This window comes from Thalassophryne amazonica, chromosome 11, assembly GCF_902500255.1.
Source record: "Thalassophryne amazonica chromosome 11, fThaAma1.1, whole genome shotgun sequence".
Classification (NCBI taxonomy): domain Eukaryota; kingdom Metazoa; phylum Chordata; class Actinopteri; order Batrachoidiformes; family Batrachoididae; genus Thalassophryne; species Thalassophryne amazonica.
The window spans coordinates 111,010,838-111,028,208 of record NC_047113.1 but is presented as its reverse complement, the minus strand read 5'-3'; the positions used below and the strand labels follow the sequence as shown (position 1 = coordinate 111,028,208).

Below are 17,371 nucleotides of genomic sequence, written 5' to 3'. Positions count from 1 at the left end.
TGGTGCCATTCATCTGTGACCCAAAATACAGAAGCATACTAAACCACAAATGTCAGCGCTCCCCGGTTTCGCCGTGATCAAAGCCATACACACCCACCCACGTACGCATAGAGGCCACTTGGCTATTATAATTCAGATGATGTTTATTGTCATTGCATATAAATGAATACATACAACAAAATTTGTCCTCTGTCCTTCCTTGAGATGAAACAGGAGGAACCAACAGCCAAACGTCAAAATGTATGCATGGCAATCCCGAGTAAAAAAACAAACAAGGTAGCAGCTGATCGGACCTACTATGATGAGAATGATGGTTGATGTTGACAATGTTTATGGTTGGTGTTGACAATGATAATGATGTTGCTATTGATGGTAATTATGGTGATTATGTTGTTGATAATTTGAAGGGTAATGTTGACAATGGGCAGCACGGTGGATTAGTGGTTAGCACTGTTGCCTCACAGCGAGAAGGTCATGGGTTCAATTCCCGTGGCCTTTCTGTGTGGAGTTTGCATGTTCAGCCCTGTGTTTGCGTGGGTTTCCTCCGGGTGCTCCGGTTTCCTCCCACATCCAAAGACATGCGGGTTAGGTGGATTGGAATCTTTAAAATTGTCCTTAGGTGTGCGTGTGGGTGTGTGTGTTTGTTTGTCTATTTGTGGCCCTGCGACAGACTGGCGTCCTGTCCTGGGTGTACCCCGCCTCACGCCCTATGACTGCTGGGATAGGCTCCAGCCCCCCGCGACCCTTAATTGGACTAAGCGGTAGAAGATGGATGGATGGATGTTGACAATGTTGATGGTTGGTGTTGATAATGATGGGTAATACTGAAAATGATAATGATAATGGTTGCAGTTCTGCTGGGTCATGTTCAAGGTTCAACAAACCAGTTCTGCTGGGTCATGTTCAAGGTTCAACAAACAAGTGTCATATCCAAAAAATACTGATACAAAAATTGATCAGGTAGTAATAAATAATTGTTCAAACAGCATGTCAGAGTGAACCATTTCATTAAAATTTTTTAAAAATTACCACAAGGTGGGGGGGTAGGGGGGGAATGCCCCCAGAGAGCCCCCTTGGTGGAAGCACAATTATACAACTTTGAAAAAGATTTAACAACACAGTGTTAGTGACTAACCAGGCGGCCAGAGACTTAAGGCTTGAGTTGGATTCATGACGAAAGACTTGACTTGCGCTTGCCCCTCAGTGGCTTGATACTTGACTTGGACTTGCAAATAAATGACTCGTGAACATCTCTGGTGTGTGTGTGTGTGTGTGTTTTGGATGCTAAGTGTCACACAGCAATAAAGTGTTTCGTTTTCTTTAACAGGATGAACTTCTTCACAAAAACTCTTGAACAATTGAAATGAAACATTTTACTTCCCACACATGCACAAAATCCCACTGTCTGAACGTGAATTTAAAAACATGCCCATCAGTCAGACAGTCATTTTCTGATGCTGCTGACTGCAGTTAAGGTTTAGGAGGGGGTGGAGCCTCTCCCAGCGTCACTGGGTGATGATGTCACATCTCAGCGGGGATGACCTCCAGGATGATCTGCAGAGTTCTGTTTGACAAATCTGAAAACACAAAGAAAGATGATGAGCTGAATGTTGAACCATGAAAGAGGAGTTTCAGTGTGGAGCTGCGAATGTTCACAGCATAAAACTACAGCCAAATGTCTGCAACACGCACAACAACATGTGATTATCAGAGAAATGGATTTGCTTTGTTTGCTATGTGAGCAGAACCTTTCCACATACTGATGGAATCTTCTTCATCCACATCAGTGTTCATGTCTGTGGACCCATCAGGGTTCAGGTGCACTCATCAAATCCAGTCCGCAGAGCTCCAAATGGCACTGAGGCCCTGAACCACAGTTCGGATAGTTGGTGACCGGGGTCCTGAGAGCATGGGGCCGCTGAAAGTGTAGGAGATGACGGTGAATGATGGTGCAACAACAGGCCTCAGGATCTCATCACGGTACCTCTGTAGCACATGAGCGTTTTTCCAGTCAAGTCAGTTATGACAGCAGAGTGCAGGTGGGTCCAGACCCAGTGAGGAAGAAGAGCAATGAAGGTGAACATGTTGCAAAATGTTACTGCTTTGACTTGAACAATAATCTAAGCTGGTATGTGTCACATGTCACTGTCACGTTGTGGTTCTTGTTTTGAAGGTTTTTTTTTAAAGCTGTAAGTCATTTTGAGTTATTTCTGGTCATTTTTTTAATACCCCAACATTGGAAATTACAGCACATCAAGCAATCTGTGAGAGTGCACGCATCTATGAGAGCGCACACTTTGACACCTGTGTGTGAAAGGGAGGAGACAATTTGATAGTAATCACATCCAGCCTGTTGTCTGCTGTTAAGAGAGCACATAATATATCTGGTATCGTGTCACACACTCAGCTTCTGAGAGCTTTGAAACAGGTGAATCCCCGGAAAGCAGCAGGTCCAGACAGTGTCTCAGCCAAAGTCCTAAAGGCCTGTGCAGAACAGCTGGCAGCTGTGTACACGGATATATTCAATGCCTCTAGCGGACAGTCAACAGTCCCACATATCTTCAAATCCTCCACAGTCATCATTCCTGTACTTAAGAAACCAGATGCATCCACCCTGAATGACTTCAGTGGCACTCACATCAGTCATCATGAAATGTCTGGAAAAGCTGGTCCTTAATCATCTCAACACCATAGTGCTGGAAACTGTTGGCCCTCTTCAATTTGCCTACTGTCCCAACAGATCAGTGGACGATGCGGCAGCCACAGCCCTCCACCACACCCCCCAATGCCTGGACCACAGAGGACTGTATGTCAGGATGCTCTTCCTCGACTACGTCTCTGCCTTCAACACCATTTGGCCAAAAAAACTGTTTGGGAAACTGTCCAATCTGAGGGTCCCAGCTGCCCCCTCAACTGGGTTCTGGATTTCTTCACAGACAGACCACAGGTTGCACGGATGGGAGGAAAGGTTTTTGGCTGAGCTCACAATCATCACCAGATCACCTCAAGGCTGCTGCCTCAGTCCCAAACTCTACACCTTATACACTCACAACTGTGTATACAACATGGACAACACAGTCATCATCAAATATGCTGATGACACAACCATCCTGGGGTGGGGACAAGACTGGGTACAGGACTGTGGTCGACAGCACACTTGCCTACAGAGAGGAAAACAACCTCATCCTCAATGCAGATAAGACAACAGAAATCATCACTGACTTCAGGAAGAAAGCCCCTCGACTGCACCCCCTCACCAGGTGAGAGTGGTGGTGAAAGTGGACAGCCACAAGTATCTTCTGATCTGAGCTGGTCACCAAACACTGCAGCCACTGTGAAAAAAGCTCAGAAGTGGCCACACTTCATCAGACGGCTCAGGAAGACTGGGCATCCCTGAACTCAGAGCAACGCACTGTTACAACCAAAATCCACTGGGCAATATTTATCACACAACTAAAACCTACTGAGCAAAACTTTATTCCTTTTGAAATTACAGACATTGGTGCAATAGCTGTTTGTTTAACATGCGCAATATACACTTTATTATGTGTGCAACATCCACTGTGTTTGGAAGTGCAATAACTGCTGTTCACTATACCATTAACCTGACACTTTGTAATATATCATTTTTCAGGTATCCTTTTCTTACCTTTATATTTATTTACACGAGAGCTCTGCACAACAATTCCAATGTACCCAAACCTTGTGTGCGAGTGCAAATGACAAATAAAGTCTCTATCTCTAACAACATGACAGCTTGATGGAAATCCAGGGTGGACAGGGAGGTGAGAAAAGGGGCTGTGACGGCCCTGAGACAAGACAAAGTCAGAAGAATCTATGACCTACTCAGAGAAAAATCAAAGTACTTTGTCCCTCCAAAACTACACCTGATATTTGTGTGTTGCAGATGCTGGTTCAGTCCTGACAGATGCTTCTGCTGTTCTGTCACATTGCTTTGAGCACTTGTGCAAGGCTCAGTCTCCTGTTGGGATGTTGCACACCTCCAGTGTCAGGGTTCTGGTGGTTCAGCTGCAAACCACCAAATGTTGCTGAGATCACAAAGGCAGTGGGACAGATGAGGGCAGGGAAAGCTTCAGGGATCTGTGGCACTGGAGTGGAAGTCATTGAGGGGGTGGCAGTGCTATCAATCCTGGCTCCTGTCTGAGAGACAAATATCACCCCTCAAGATGGGAAGAAAGGACTTGTTGCCCGACTCTGGACAAGGTGATGGCCTAGACTGCAATACCTACAGGGATGTCAGACTGTTCTCTGTGGTTAGATAGGTGGTTTCTAAAAGGTCATTCTTAACAAGATGCACTTCCAGTACTTGCAACAGAAGCCTTTGGCTCAGAATTTGCAGGTTCCCAGCTATGATGATAAACATCGTAGCTTGCCTGCGCACAGGTAGTGAGTGCTGTGCAGAGGGGGGGACTCTGTGAATTCTGTCAAACACAGCCTGTCTGAACATCAAACACTGAATGAATGAACAAACAGAAAGAGTTTGGGATGGTGCAACTTACGAAAAGCCTTCTGAAGCCACTTTGGTCTGCGGTCGAAAGCGATGAAGATGTAGTAAGCAGGGATGCCAGTGAAGGAAACAGCAAATCCAATTCCTGTGTTAACTGGGTCAGAGTACAGCGACATGAAGACCATCAAGAAACACATGACACTAAACACAACAGGGATGAAGAGCGGCACCTGTAGAGCGAGATGCAGGCCATAAGATCTGTGGGTTACTGCAATATTCCACTGCAGGATTCAGAAAGTACATCACAGTGACACTGACCTTAAAGGGTCGCGGGAGGTCAGGTCGAGTGTACCGCATGTAGATCAAACCCACAACTGCCACACCGATAAAGAGCCAGCGCAGGAAGCTCATGAAGTTTAGCAGCCCGTATATGTCTCCAAGAAACAACTGCAGCACTGTCAAAGGGTACTAAACACACACACACACACACACACACACACACACACACACACACACACACACACACACACACACACACACACACACACACACACACACACACACACACACACACACACATCTTAGACTTATTTTCCATCATTAAGAAATACAATCTGTGTGGTGCTTTTTTGGTAAATCTACAGATGAGCACAAAATTATTAGCCCCTCTATGAAAATTAACATTTTCAAAATTTTCCCCAACTTTTTTTAAAGATTAAAGCATAATGCTGCAGGGATGCTTCAGTGTGTCTGGAACTGGGAATCTAATGTCCAGTGACCATTAGTCCAAACAGTCAAGTGTAGTAAAGATCACGGACCCGTGAAGTGGGACAATCTCCACCAGTACCTCCATCGATCCACAGCAGACCACAGCCCCACTCACAATCCAATGAAGGTAAGGCACTGTATGAGTGGAGGGGATCCACACTCAGATAGAGCAGACTGACAGAGGAAAGGGCAGCATAGTGGATTGAGGCACTTTGCCTCAAAGCAAGAAGGTCCTGGGATTGCTTCCCGTGTGGTCCTTCCTGTGTCTGTGTGGGTTCCCTCCAGGTGTTCTGGCTTCCTCCCACTTCCAAAGACATGCAGGTTTGGTGAACTGGTGGCTCTAACTTGGCCATAAGGGTGCATTTGTTTGTCTGTCTATAGTACATGTGGAAAGTATTCACGGCGCTTTATTTATTATTTTAATTTCATTTTTCGCCTCAAAATTCTACTTACCACCTCCCATAATGACAACTTTTTTTTTGCATATTTATTAAAACTAAACAAAGTTAATAAATCACATGTACATAAGTATTCACAGCCTTTGCTCAATACTTTGTTGATGTACCTTTGGCATCTGTGCCAACACGTAATGTGCCACATTATGTAAAAACGATGTGTGACGGCACTCCATTTTGGGCTTCCATCATCTTTTGGAACTGTTGTCCTTGAGGGCGCACATTTTTTCATGATTCTATCAATTCTTGCGTGCTGTATTGAAGGAATAATTGCAGCCTCAAGTCTTCTTGAATATGATGGCACAAGCTTGGTGCACCTATCTTTGGTCAGTTTGGTCCATTCCTCTTTGCAGCACCTCTCAAGTGCCATCAGGTTGGATGGGGAGCGTCGCTGCACAGCCATTTTCAGATCTCTCCAGACGTGTTCAATCAGATTCAGGTCTGGGCTCTGGCTGGGCCACTCAAGGACATTCACAGAGTTGTCCTGAAGCCGCCCCTTTGATATCTTGGCTGTGTGCTTAGGGTACTTCTCCTGCTCAAACACGAACCGCCACCCCAGTTTGAGGTCAAGAGCACCCTGAAGCAGCTTTTCATCCAGGATGTCTCTGTACATTGCTGCATGCAGCTTTCCCTCAATCCTGACTAGTCTCACAGTTCCTGCTACTGAAAAACATCCTCACAGCATGATGCTGCCACCACTGTCCTTTTTTATTTTTAATAAATTTGCAAAAATTGAAAAACAAAACCTTTGGCATTGTCATTATGGGGTATTGTGTGTAGAATTTTCATAAAAAACATAATTTCATCCATTTTGGAATAAGGCTGTAACATAAAATAAATGTTGAAAGTGATGTGCTGTGAATACTTTCTAGATGTACTGTATATGTGGCACTGCAACAGACTGGCGTCCTGTCTAGGATGAACCCCGCCTCTGACCCTGTGACTGCTGAGATAGGCTCCAGTTATGGATTTTAGTTGATGCTGGAGTTTCAAGGACTGAGGGATTTTGTTCATATAAGGATTTTTTTGAAAATAGAAGACATCCAGCTGACACTGGTGGGGGATTTTTTTTTAATAAACATGTTTCACAATGTCCCAGGTCCCTGCTGTGCTGGTCCCAGTGGGTGGTGCTGCTGAGCAAAAAAGAGGACACAGGAGCATGCTGACTACAGTTTTGTTTATGCACACAAATGAATGATGCTCTGACAGTGCACTGACCAGTATGAGGACCGCAGGCAGCGGAGTGTGTCTACGGATGTGGATCATGGATAAAACCTCAGGGAGATGTCCTTCACGTGATGCCACGTAGAACGATCTGGTGCAAACACACAGATATCAACAGGAAAAACTTATGAAACTGACTGAATGATTCAAATGAGCTCATTTTGTAAAAAAATCTGTTGGCTCACATTTACTCACTGCTGAGACTAGTTTAATGTAGTTGAAGCAGGACAAGTGGAACACGTGTTCCAGTAAAGTGGTGTATCCTTTGAAGCATCATTTACTGCAGATAAACTAAAGCCATTCAGTAGGTTAAAATATCATCAACATTTCTGGTTGTCCTCTATTTTTTTCCAAAACATTACAACTTGAAAGAAAACACGATGTTTGCAGAAATTGTACGATCGAGAGAGTGACCCAGTGACATCTCAGTGACTGTTTTAATACTGCAGCGTGGAGGTGCCAAAGTGTTGTGTTTTCCACAGAAAAACTCACATTGTTTTGTTTTTCATTTTAACTACCAAAATTTCTGGACTACAGCGCGGACCTGAATATTAGCCGTACCCACCAATTTTAAAAAGAAAAAAGAAATTGTACATAAATACGCTACAGTTGTATATAAGCCGTGGGTCTCCACGTTGTAACATGAGATATTTACCCAAAAAGATGTTCGAAAGATTTTTTATCTATTAATTAAATATGTACTGTAAATGCCCCCCCAAAGTGTTACATGTAAATATTGACGCACACGTCATCCAGCGTGCGCAAGGTGTCTCTGCTCCACATGGAGAACTGAGTAATTTTAACTTTTTCTTGAGAGTTCATCACGTGCAGCCAGGATCGGATGGAATCTGTGGTAAATGAGACGTTAATGAGGTGCTGTGACTTTTTCGACTTGTTGCTCCAAGACAGAGAACCGGTGGGGAGAGAAGGCTCCACCCCACTGATGGCGCAACTCTGGTGCAAAGTGCCGATTTTTTGCACAAAAACAACAAAGTTCATCAGTTTTAACATTAAATATCTTGTCTTTGTGGTGTATCCAATTGAATATAGGTTGAAGAGGATTTGCAAATCATTGTATTCTGTTTTAATTTACATTTTACACAACGTCCCAAAATCATTGGAATTGGGGTTGTAGTATTATTATTAATTACTAATGAATGTGTGGTTGCTTTTTGTTGTTGTTGTTTTTTGGAACATGAGTCACACCAAAGTATAACTCCAAGGACTTCCTAAATTATGGTAATTTCCAGACTATAAGCCGCTACGTTTTTCACACACTTAGAACACTGTGGCTTTAACAATTATGCTGCTAATTTATGGATTTTTACAGGCTTTCTCATAAGTGGAAATAAGTCAATTGATGCTGCTCCTCCTGCAGTGTAAATTTACACACAGTGTACACACCAGGTGATTTTACTGATTAATATCACTTTGAGCAGATGGAATCAGTTAATCAGCTGGTGGAGTCAGTGGCTGCAAAGAAAACCTGCACCCTCATGGCTCTTTCTGGAACAGGTTGCCTACCCCTGCTCTACACAATGATGTCAGTTTTTAATGCAGTGCCACCTGAGAGATCGAAGGTCACGTGCATTCAATGTTGGTTTTAGGTCTTGCCGCTTAAGTGTAGAAAGTTCTTCAGATTCTCTGAATCTTCTGATTATATTATGGACTGTAGATGATGGTATCCCTAAATTCCTTGCAATTGAACGTTGAGAATCATTGTTCTTAAACTGTTGGACTTTTTTTTCATGCAGTTGTTCACAAAGTGATGATCCTCACCCCATCTTTTCTTGTGAATGGCTGAGCCTTTTGGGGATGCTCCTTTTATACCCAATCATGACACTCACCTGTTTCCAATTAGGTGTTCTTTGAGCATTCATCAACTTTCCCAGTCTTTTGTTGCACTCTCCCAAATTTTTTGAAATGTGTTGCAGGCATTCCTTTCAAAATGAGCAAACATTTGTACAAAAACAACAAAGTTTATCAGTTTGGACATTAAATATCTTGTAGAACAAAAAAGGAGAGTTCTCCATGCTTCTGTATAGCACAAACAAATCTGGTGCAACCAGATAGGACTAATTTGTAAAAGAGAAAAACAGCTGGTGCAACACAGAAGTAGGTGCTGAAAAATTTAATAAGGTGCTGAAAACATACAAAAAGTATACAAAAAGTTTACAAAAAAGACTACGTTTCGACGTGAAAGTCACATCTCCATCAGAGTGCTGCAAAGACAAGGATGGTACAGCTTGTCTTTGGTACAGTATTTAAGCTGGAAAAGTACTGCAGATGTGGTGAGGGAGACAGCTAGGAAGGTACTGGATGTGACATCTGGACAGCGGAAGGAAGACAAGGAGACTTGGTGGTGGAACAAAGATGTCCAGGAAAGCATAAGTAGAAAGAGGTTGGAAAAACGGAAAGTGGGATAGTCGGTGAGATGAAGAAAGCAGTCAGGAGTACAAGGAGGTGTGGTGTAAGGCGAAAAAAGAAGTGGCAAAGGCTAAAGGCCCTATCACATGAGAGCAGGAATGCTGGATGAATCGCACAAATTGTAAAAACAGAGTATGAGCTGCATTCATATGAGACAGGCATTCGTACATTCGTGTATGAATACCAAGAATATGGTACGGAGCCAGCATGAATCATTCGCGCAGTAAGGAGACGTTTGTATTAAGCAGGCACACTAATGCACACTGCTGCGATCAGCTGCAAAGAGTGGACACAGCACTCAGTCTCACACTGGTCCCGTGTTTTCCATCCAGACGTTTGGACATAGGGTGGCACTCGGCCGCTTCCATCCGACAGTCTGAGTGCAGTACTTATGATCTTGGTGCTGTCTGACAGCAGTCTGTCTTCGAACTGTTGTCCAAATACATTTAGACTGTAATCATATAGGTGTGCATGAGGCGGAACAACTGTCTTACGACAGTCAATGTGCAGTCTGAGCACAATCTTGTGCAATCTACATAGTCTTATGGTAGTCTGAAAGCACTCGAAGCTATCTGAACACACTCTGCCAACAAACCATAATGCCCTGCCAACACAAACCCCCCGGGATGCCAGTGATGTACAAGGACTTGCCCCGTCACACCGTTGTGCTACGTTGTGCTCATCACTCGCCCCACCTTCACGGGGTGACTGATGAGTAGGGGAAGCCAGGGCAAGATACAGTGAATCAGTAGCTATATCTGCAAAACTACATATATTTGCAGACGTTATGCCATATTTTTATGCATAAAGACATCCCCCTAATAAATTATTGCTTTGTTTTTGGATACATTAAGGGTAAAAGTGAGTGGCAAGTGAAGTCAGTTTTTTCCTATCAAAAGTAAATTTTGTGGATGCCAGCATCTTTGTATTTATTTCCCACAATAGAGGAAAGGTGGCCCAAAATTAGTTTTTAGTTAGAAGACTACCCCGTCCAACTGATGAGCATGTATTATGTCTTCTCCAGACTATTAGCTATTTGATAACATGACTCGTGTGTCACTTGCCCCCGGGGCACAGTGAATCAAACATTTTAAAATCAATTTTAAACACCTGTAAATTACACTCGGGGAGACATAAATAACACAGCCTTAGAAACAATAACTTTCTGTATTAAATCCACAATAGAATGACCTAAACCTGTGCATAATGTGTTTATGGTGCCACAAAACAACATTTCTGATCCACTGTGCCCCGGCTTCCCCTACGCTGGAAGGGCTGGGTCTGAAAAGCATGTTGCATGCATGTGGAAGCTTGGCTGACTGCCAGCAAAGTTCAGCAGCAATAATAGAGTCCAGCAGGATGAATGGGGAAAAAAAACTGCATTTTTTACAGTGTGAAATCTGTTTTTGTGTGGACTTTGACAGTCAACGCATAAAAATGGTTCAAATCTGTATGTTACAAGGACGAACTAAAACGACTACTGTTGGTAATTAGGTGGACAGATTTTCAAAAGGTAGCTTTTAGAATGTAGAAACATTCATTATTTGTTTTATATAGATCCTTGTCATTTGATATTTTATTAATTTATAAACAACAGAAAAGGGACTTACATTTTGGTGCATCACTGCTGCTAAAGCTCAATATGAACTTTAAATAGGAGTCCAAATTGTGATGTGTAGTCTGTGATGCTGTCCACTGACTTCATACTTACAAAACAAACAAACAAACAAAAAAAAGACTTTGCGTAGTTCCTCAGTCCAGCCAAAAATCACGTCAGCTTTACATCCAAACAGCACTTCATGCCTCCGGATGGCTTGCAGTGGATTTTTTTGTGTGTGTGAGAAGAAGAATTAGCACCATCAATTAGCTTCTTCATATCATCGTCTGTCAGCCAAACAAACTCCACATGTTCAGCTAAATGCTACCTGCACTAGTGGGCGGGGTTCGCAGTGTGCAGGTACAAAACACACGGAACCACATTTGCACACTAAATGGAACCAAATTTGCACTCTAATTGAATTAGCTTATAATGCGCCAAATCACAGCAAAAGCTGTCTCAAGGCGCCTTACATAAAACAAGTCAACATAAAATTGAATAAATAATTAAAAATGAATAAAAAATTCAAATACATAAATAAAAACAGAAGTAAAAGAATAAAACAAATAAAAATAAAAACTATCCATAAGAAAGAGAATAAAAATAGGTTTTGAGTCTTGACTTAAAAATGTCCACAGACTCAGACTGCCTCACAGTCGCAGGAAGACTGTTCCACAGGGTGGGTGCACGATACGAAAAGGCTCTTTGACCTGCTGACTTCTTCTTCACCCTGGGAACAAAGAGAAGTCCCGCATCCTGCGACCGCAAAGCCCGGGCCGGCACGTAGAGTTCCACCAGATCAGCCAGATAAGATGGCGCCAGTCCATGAACAACCTTATGAGTCAATAACAAAACCTTAAAATCTGCTCTCACAGAGACAGGGAGCCAGTGCAAAGATGCCAAAATGGGTGTGATATGTTCAGACCTTCTGCTACGTGTCAGAAGTCTGGCGGCAGAGTACTGAACAAGCTGAAGACCCCTAATGCTGGACTGCGGTAACCCTGAAAATAGAACATTACAATAATCTAGTCTAGAAGAAACAAAAGAATGAATCAGGGTCTCAGCATCAGCCATGGACAGGATGGGGCGGATCCTCGCTATATTTCTCAGATGGAAAAAAGCAGTCCTAGTAACATCCCTGATATGGAGGTCAAAAGACAACTTGGGATCAAAAATTACCCCAAGGTTCCTCATTTTGTCCGTATGATGTATGACACAGGAACCCAGGCTGAGCGCCAGCTGGTCAAACTGATGCCGATGTCTCGCTGGACCAAGAACGATCATTTCAGTCTTATCAAAGTTTAAAAGTAGGAAGTTACTAGACATCCAACTTCTCACTGATAGAAGACAGTCCTCCAGGGATTTTATGGGAGTGAGATTTCCCGCAGTTATCGGCATGTACAACTGAGTATCATCAGCATAACAATGAAAGGCAATCCCAAAACTCTGCAGTATACGCCCAAGGGGTGCCACATACAGGGTGAAAAGCAAGGGGCCTAAAACAGATCCCTGTGGAACCCCAAATCTCATGTCAGCAAGGTCAGAGGTAGTGCCATTATACAAGACACATTGAGAACGACTGGACAGATATGACGTCAACCAGGCAAGGGCACATCCAGTAATCCCAAAAAAATTCTCCAACCTATTGAGCAAAATATGATGATCCAGGGTATCAAACGCAGCACTGAGATCTAACAACACCAAAACCGTAGTGGTGTCTGAGTCCATTGCTCGCAGAAGATCATTCACAACTTTAGTGAGCATTGTCTCTGTGGAGTGATATTTCCTAAAAACAGACTGCAGCGGCTCAAAAAGATCATTCTCAGTAAGGTGGTCTATGAGCTGCCGTGAAATCACCTTTTCTAAAATTTTGGAACAGAATGATAGATTGGATATCGGCCTGTAATTTTTTAATACACTAGGGTCAAGATTAGATTTCTTAAATAATGGTTTAATCACTGCTGATTTAAAACATTTCGGAACAGATCCAGAGGTTAATGACAGGTTAATAATTTCCAGCACAGTCGGTCCAAGAGTGGGTCCTTAAACAATTTTGTTGGCATGGGATCAAATAAACAGGTTGTGCTTTTTGTAGATGCCACAAGTTTCGTCAGCACACCCAGTGAAATACTATTAAATTCTGTAAATCTAGGTACCACCTCAATGGTAGCACCCACCTCCATAGCAGGTTTTAATGGCTGGGCCAAGGCGTGCTGAGATATGCTCAGCCTAATATCTTCTATTTTCTTCTCAAAATAATCCAAGAAATCCTGTGCTGAAAAGGGAGAACGACTAACAGGTGGCTGCCTGTGAATAAGAAATGCGACTGTGTCAAACAAAAACTTTGAGTTATGTTTGTTTTTACTGATCAAATCCAAGTAATAGGTCCGCTTCGTGGCCAGTAGTGCATGCTTATAATCTAAAATAGCATCCCGCCACACAAGGCAGAACACCTCTAATTTGGAATAACGCCATTTCCGTTCCAAACCTCTAGCCTTCTGCCTGAGGTCACGCAAATAATCATTGAACCAAGGTTACTGTGCCTTAGGAGGGCGTGACCTTAAAAGAGGAGGTGCAATCTTATCAAGTGTAGTTTTAAGTGTTAAATTTAGACTATCCGCGAGGCTGTCCACTGATTTAGCATTCTCCAGATTCAAAGCTAAAATATCAGGTAGTCTGGCCTCAAGTTCAGTCATAGTTGAGGGTTTAATACGACACTGCAGTAGTAGACAAGGTTGTTGTTCCACTAAACGTGGCAGCGTAAATGTAAACCTGATAAGTGAATGTGCAGAGTCTATAGATGCGAGAGGCAAAATGTCAATATTTGTGACAGCAAACCCACGTGCAAGAACCAGATCGAGGGTATTTCCACTAATGTTTGTCGGGTCCTGAATGCATTGCTGGAATCCTAAAACATCCACAATTTGCATACATGATTTGCTAAGGGGATCAGAGGGCTTATTTATATGAATGTTAAAGTCACCAATAATCAAAATGTTATCTGCACTAGTTGACAAACTAGAGATGAACGCACCAAATTCATCTAAGAAGTCAGAATATGGGCCAGGGGGCCTATAAACAGTGACAAAATAACATAGCTGAGCTCCAGTTTTATGACCCTGACAGTACTTAGCATCATGGGCGTAACGGAGAGTCAGATGCTCAAAGGAATTATATTTGTGACCCCCAACAGCTAATAAAGAAAACCTAGATTTGTAAATAAAAGCCACACCCCCGCCTTGCTTCACACCACGAGACACGTGACTAAATGTGTTCGCTGGTGGGCAGGCCTCATTCAGAGGAAGGAGAGTTGTGGGTTTGAGCCAGGTTTCACACAAGCCAATCATATCTAAATGATGATCCATGATTAGATCATTAAATCATTAACTCTGCATTAACTGCATTAACTCTAAATGCAATGCAACACAAACGGGATGAATAATCCATGTCACATGACATACAAGGCACCAATCAAATGACAATGGTCCACTCAGCTATTATATAAAATGTGAGGATGGGTGACCACTTTTAACAGGACAGCTGGATGTCTACCAGCTTCAGCGTTTTTGTTATTAGCCAAGGTGAGCTAAACTGACAGCTAAGCTAAGCTACCAGGGAGCCAACTTCTGGTGGAGCAACAAAAGACAGCGCCACACAGTGGAATTCAATTAAACATGTCTCTGTGTGTCAGCACAGCAGGAGTTAAATCAGAGACACCACTTTCACAATATATTATTCAGTCTTATTCAGACATATAAGGTCTGTTAGAAAAGTTGCCGACCTTTTTATTTTTTTCAAAAACTATATGGATTTGAATCATGTGCGCTTGCATCAGCCAAGCTTGAACTTTCGTGCGCATGCGTGAGTTTTTTCACACCTGTCGGTTGCGTCATTCACCTGTGGGCAGGCTTTGAGTGAGCACTGGTCCACCCCTCTCGTCGGATTTTCATTGTCAGGGAAATGGCTGAGCGATTGGAGCAGCACTGAATCAAATTTTTCCAGAAACTGTGAGAGACAGCCAGGTGGAAACCATTCGGAAGATTCAGACGGCTTTCGGTGAGGATACTCTGGGCGTCACACAGATTAAGGAGCATTACAACCGGATTAAAGAGGGCCCACAGCAGCGGAGGGTATGCCACGCTCCAAGCGGACATCCACAGGCTTAAACGACCAGATCATTTCCAAAGTGAATGCTGAGTTGATCCGGGACGTCGTCTGACTACCAGAGAAATTGTGGAAGAGGTGGACATCAGCACTTTTGCGGCACATTCCACTGTTACAGGAGATTTTGTAATGAAAGACGTGCGGAGGAATTCGCGCATCGGGACGGAGCCGCTCATGGCGCGCAACAAAAAGCACGTCCGTGTTGGAAGTCTCACAGGACAAGTTGTGACATGCCCAGCTGTTACACAATTTCTCGGATACTCACTCGACTGAAAAGCCACCGAAAGCCGTCTGAATCTTCCGAATGGTTTCCAACACGGAGGTGTTTTTTGTTGTGCGCCATGAGCGGCTCCGTCCCAACGCGCGAATTCCTCCGCACGTCTTTCATTACAAAATCTCCTGTAACAGTGGAATGTGCCGCAAACGTGCTGATGTCCACATTTTCTGCGATTTCTCTGGTAGTCAGACGACGTCCCGGATCAACACAGCGTTCACTTTGGAAATGATCTGGTCATTTCAGCCTGTCGATGTCCGCTCGAAGCGAGGCGCGCCCTCAGCCACTGTGGGCCATCTTTAATCCGGTGGTAATCCTCCTTAATCTGTGTGACGCCGATAGAATCTTCACCGAAAGCCATCTGAATTTTCCGAATTGTTTCCACCTGGCTGTCTCACACAGTTTCTGAAAAAATTTTCATGGAGCAAAGCGGCAGTCGCTCAGCCATTTCCCTGACAATGAAAATCCGACGAGGGGGCTGGACCACGCCTCACTCAAAGCCTGCCCACAGGCGAATGACGCAACCGACAGGCGTGAAAAAACTAACGCATGCACATGAAGGTTCAAGCTTGGCTGATGCAAGCGCACATGATTCAAACCCATATAGTTTTTGAAAAAAATAAAAAGGTCGGATACTTTTCTAACAGACCTCGTATGCGATGTTGTTGTATTCTTTTTCTAAGTATAATGCAGGCGGAGATGAACATTTGTTGATCGCAATATGCAATAATTTGATTTGAAAGTCAAATTAAAGCCATATTACATTTGGAGACAAAAACAGCCCAGACTGACTGTGTGTCCTGGAGTAAGACATGAAGTGGACAAAGGAGGACGGACTTTCAGACAGCTGACAACATAGTCAGAACCTGAGGTTACCTCACTTTTATGGCTAAAATTAGCTCTGAATCTGTGTGCATTTGTCAGATGCCTGTATGGCTACTTTTATTTTCATCAGCTACATCAGGACTGACACACATTAAAGTTGGAGGTAATGATTCATAATCTGGTATATCATTTTTTAAAAGATAATGTTTAAAAGATAGTAAGCTAAGCTCAGTGTTTTTGTTGGTCTTACTGGCATCTAAATTTTCCCCAAGTATTTAAACGTACGATTTTTACCACTTCTGCTCCTCGTAACCACATTATTCCCTCTGGCTCCCTCTTATTCACACACATGTACTCAGTTTTGCTCCAACTGATTTTCATTCATCTTCTCTCCAGAGCATATCTCCACCTCTTCATGTTCAATGCAACCTGCTCTCTTCTCTCATTGTAGATCACAATGTCATCTGCAAACATCATATTCCAGGGAGACTCCTGTCTGTTCAAGTCCATTTCTGAGTCCTTAAGGAAAATAAATATTTTTGCTCATCTTGCTCATGCACACAACCACTGGAATAAAAGTCTCAAACTACCATTACAGATGTGTGAGACTCAGGAAAGCAAAGTGAGGAACACGGTACCTTGACATGGCAAAGGCGGAGCCGTTCATGGAACCATAGCATGACAAGGCCACAAATATCGGTACTGCAACAGAGAAGTCCCCCATCATTTTCAGGGCAAATGTCTGCATGTGTGACAAAGAAGAACACAGTGAAAGGATCAGATCCAGTCAGTGAAATTTAAGATGAATCACAGGCAGAAATTCACATGCATTTTTTGTTGGGTGATTTTGTATCTTTTAATTCCAGCATTTGTTTGTTTTTTCCAGATTCCTCAAACCACTTTCAAGCTGCGTCCAGTCTGTTGTCTGGCTCAGGCCAAAGAAACTCATCAACATTACAGGTAATACCAGCACAGGCTGGCACATTTCCAGAAACCTCCTTTGCTACAATTTAACACTGAAAGTCACATAAACACTGCAAGTCTGTGCTGAGATGTGTGGAACTTGAAATGTCTGTTGATTTTTAACAGAGAAAAAGACCAAAAACACCGTGAATGCCGGAATCCTCATGTGGAGGCAAACTACATTATGTCATATCAGACAAACCTCT

The 17,371-nt window shown here is 43.1% G+C and overlaps 1 protein-coding gene across 1 annotated transcript in view; it reads right to left on the bottom strand.

Moving 5' to 3' along the window:
• Window positions 1–1,358: 1,358 nt before the first annotated feature.
• slc7a11 (solute carrier family 7 member 11) overlaps window positions 1,359–17,371 on the bottom strand; it is a 130,856-nt gene continuing 114,843 nt past the window's right edge. The window contains exons 8-12 of the mRNA XM_034181019.1: window positions 16,841–16,944; window positions 6,910–7,006; window positions 4,787–4,936; window positions 4,521–4,698; window positions 1,359–1,577 (exon numbers count right to left, since the gene is read on the bottom strand). Of these exons, the coding sequence (XP_034036910.1) occupies window positions 1,522–1,577; window positions 4,521–4,698; window positions 4,787–4,936; window positions 6,910–7,006; window positions 16,841–16,944 (585 nt within the window). The 3' untranslated portion in view covers window positions 1,359–1,521. The remainder of the gene's footprint in view (window positions 1,578–4,520; window positions 4,699–4,786; window positions 4,937–6,909; window positions 7,007–16,840; window positions 16,945–17,371) is intronic.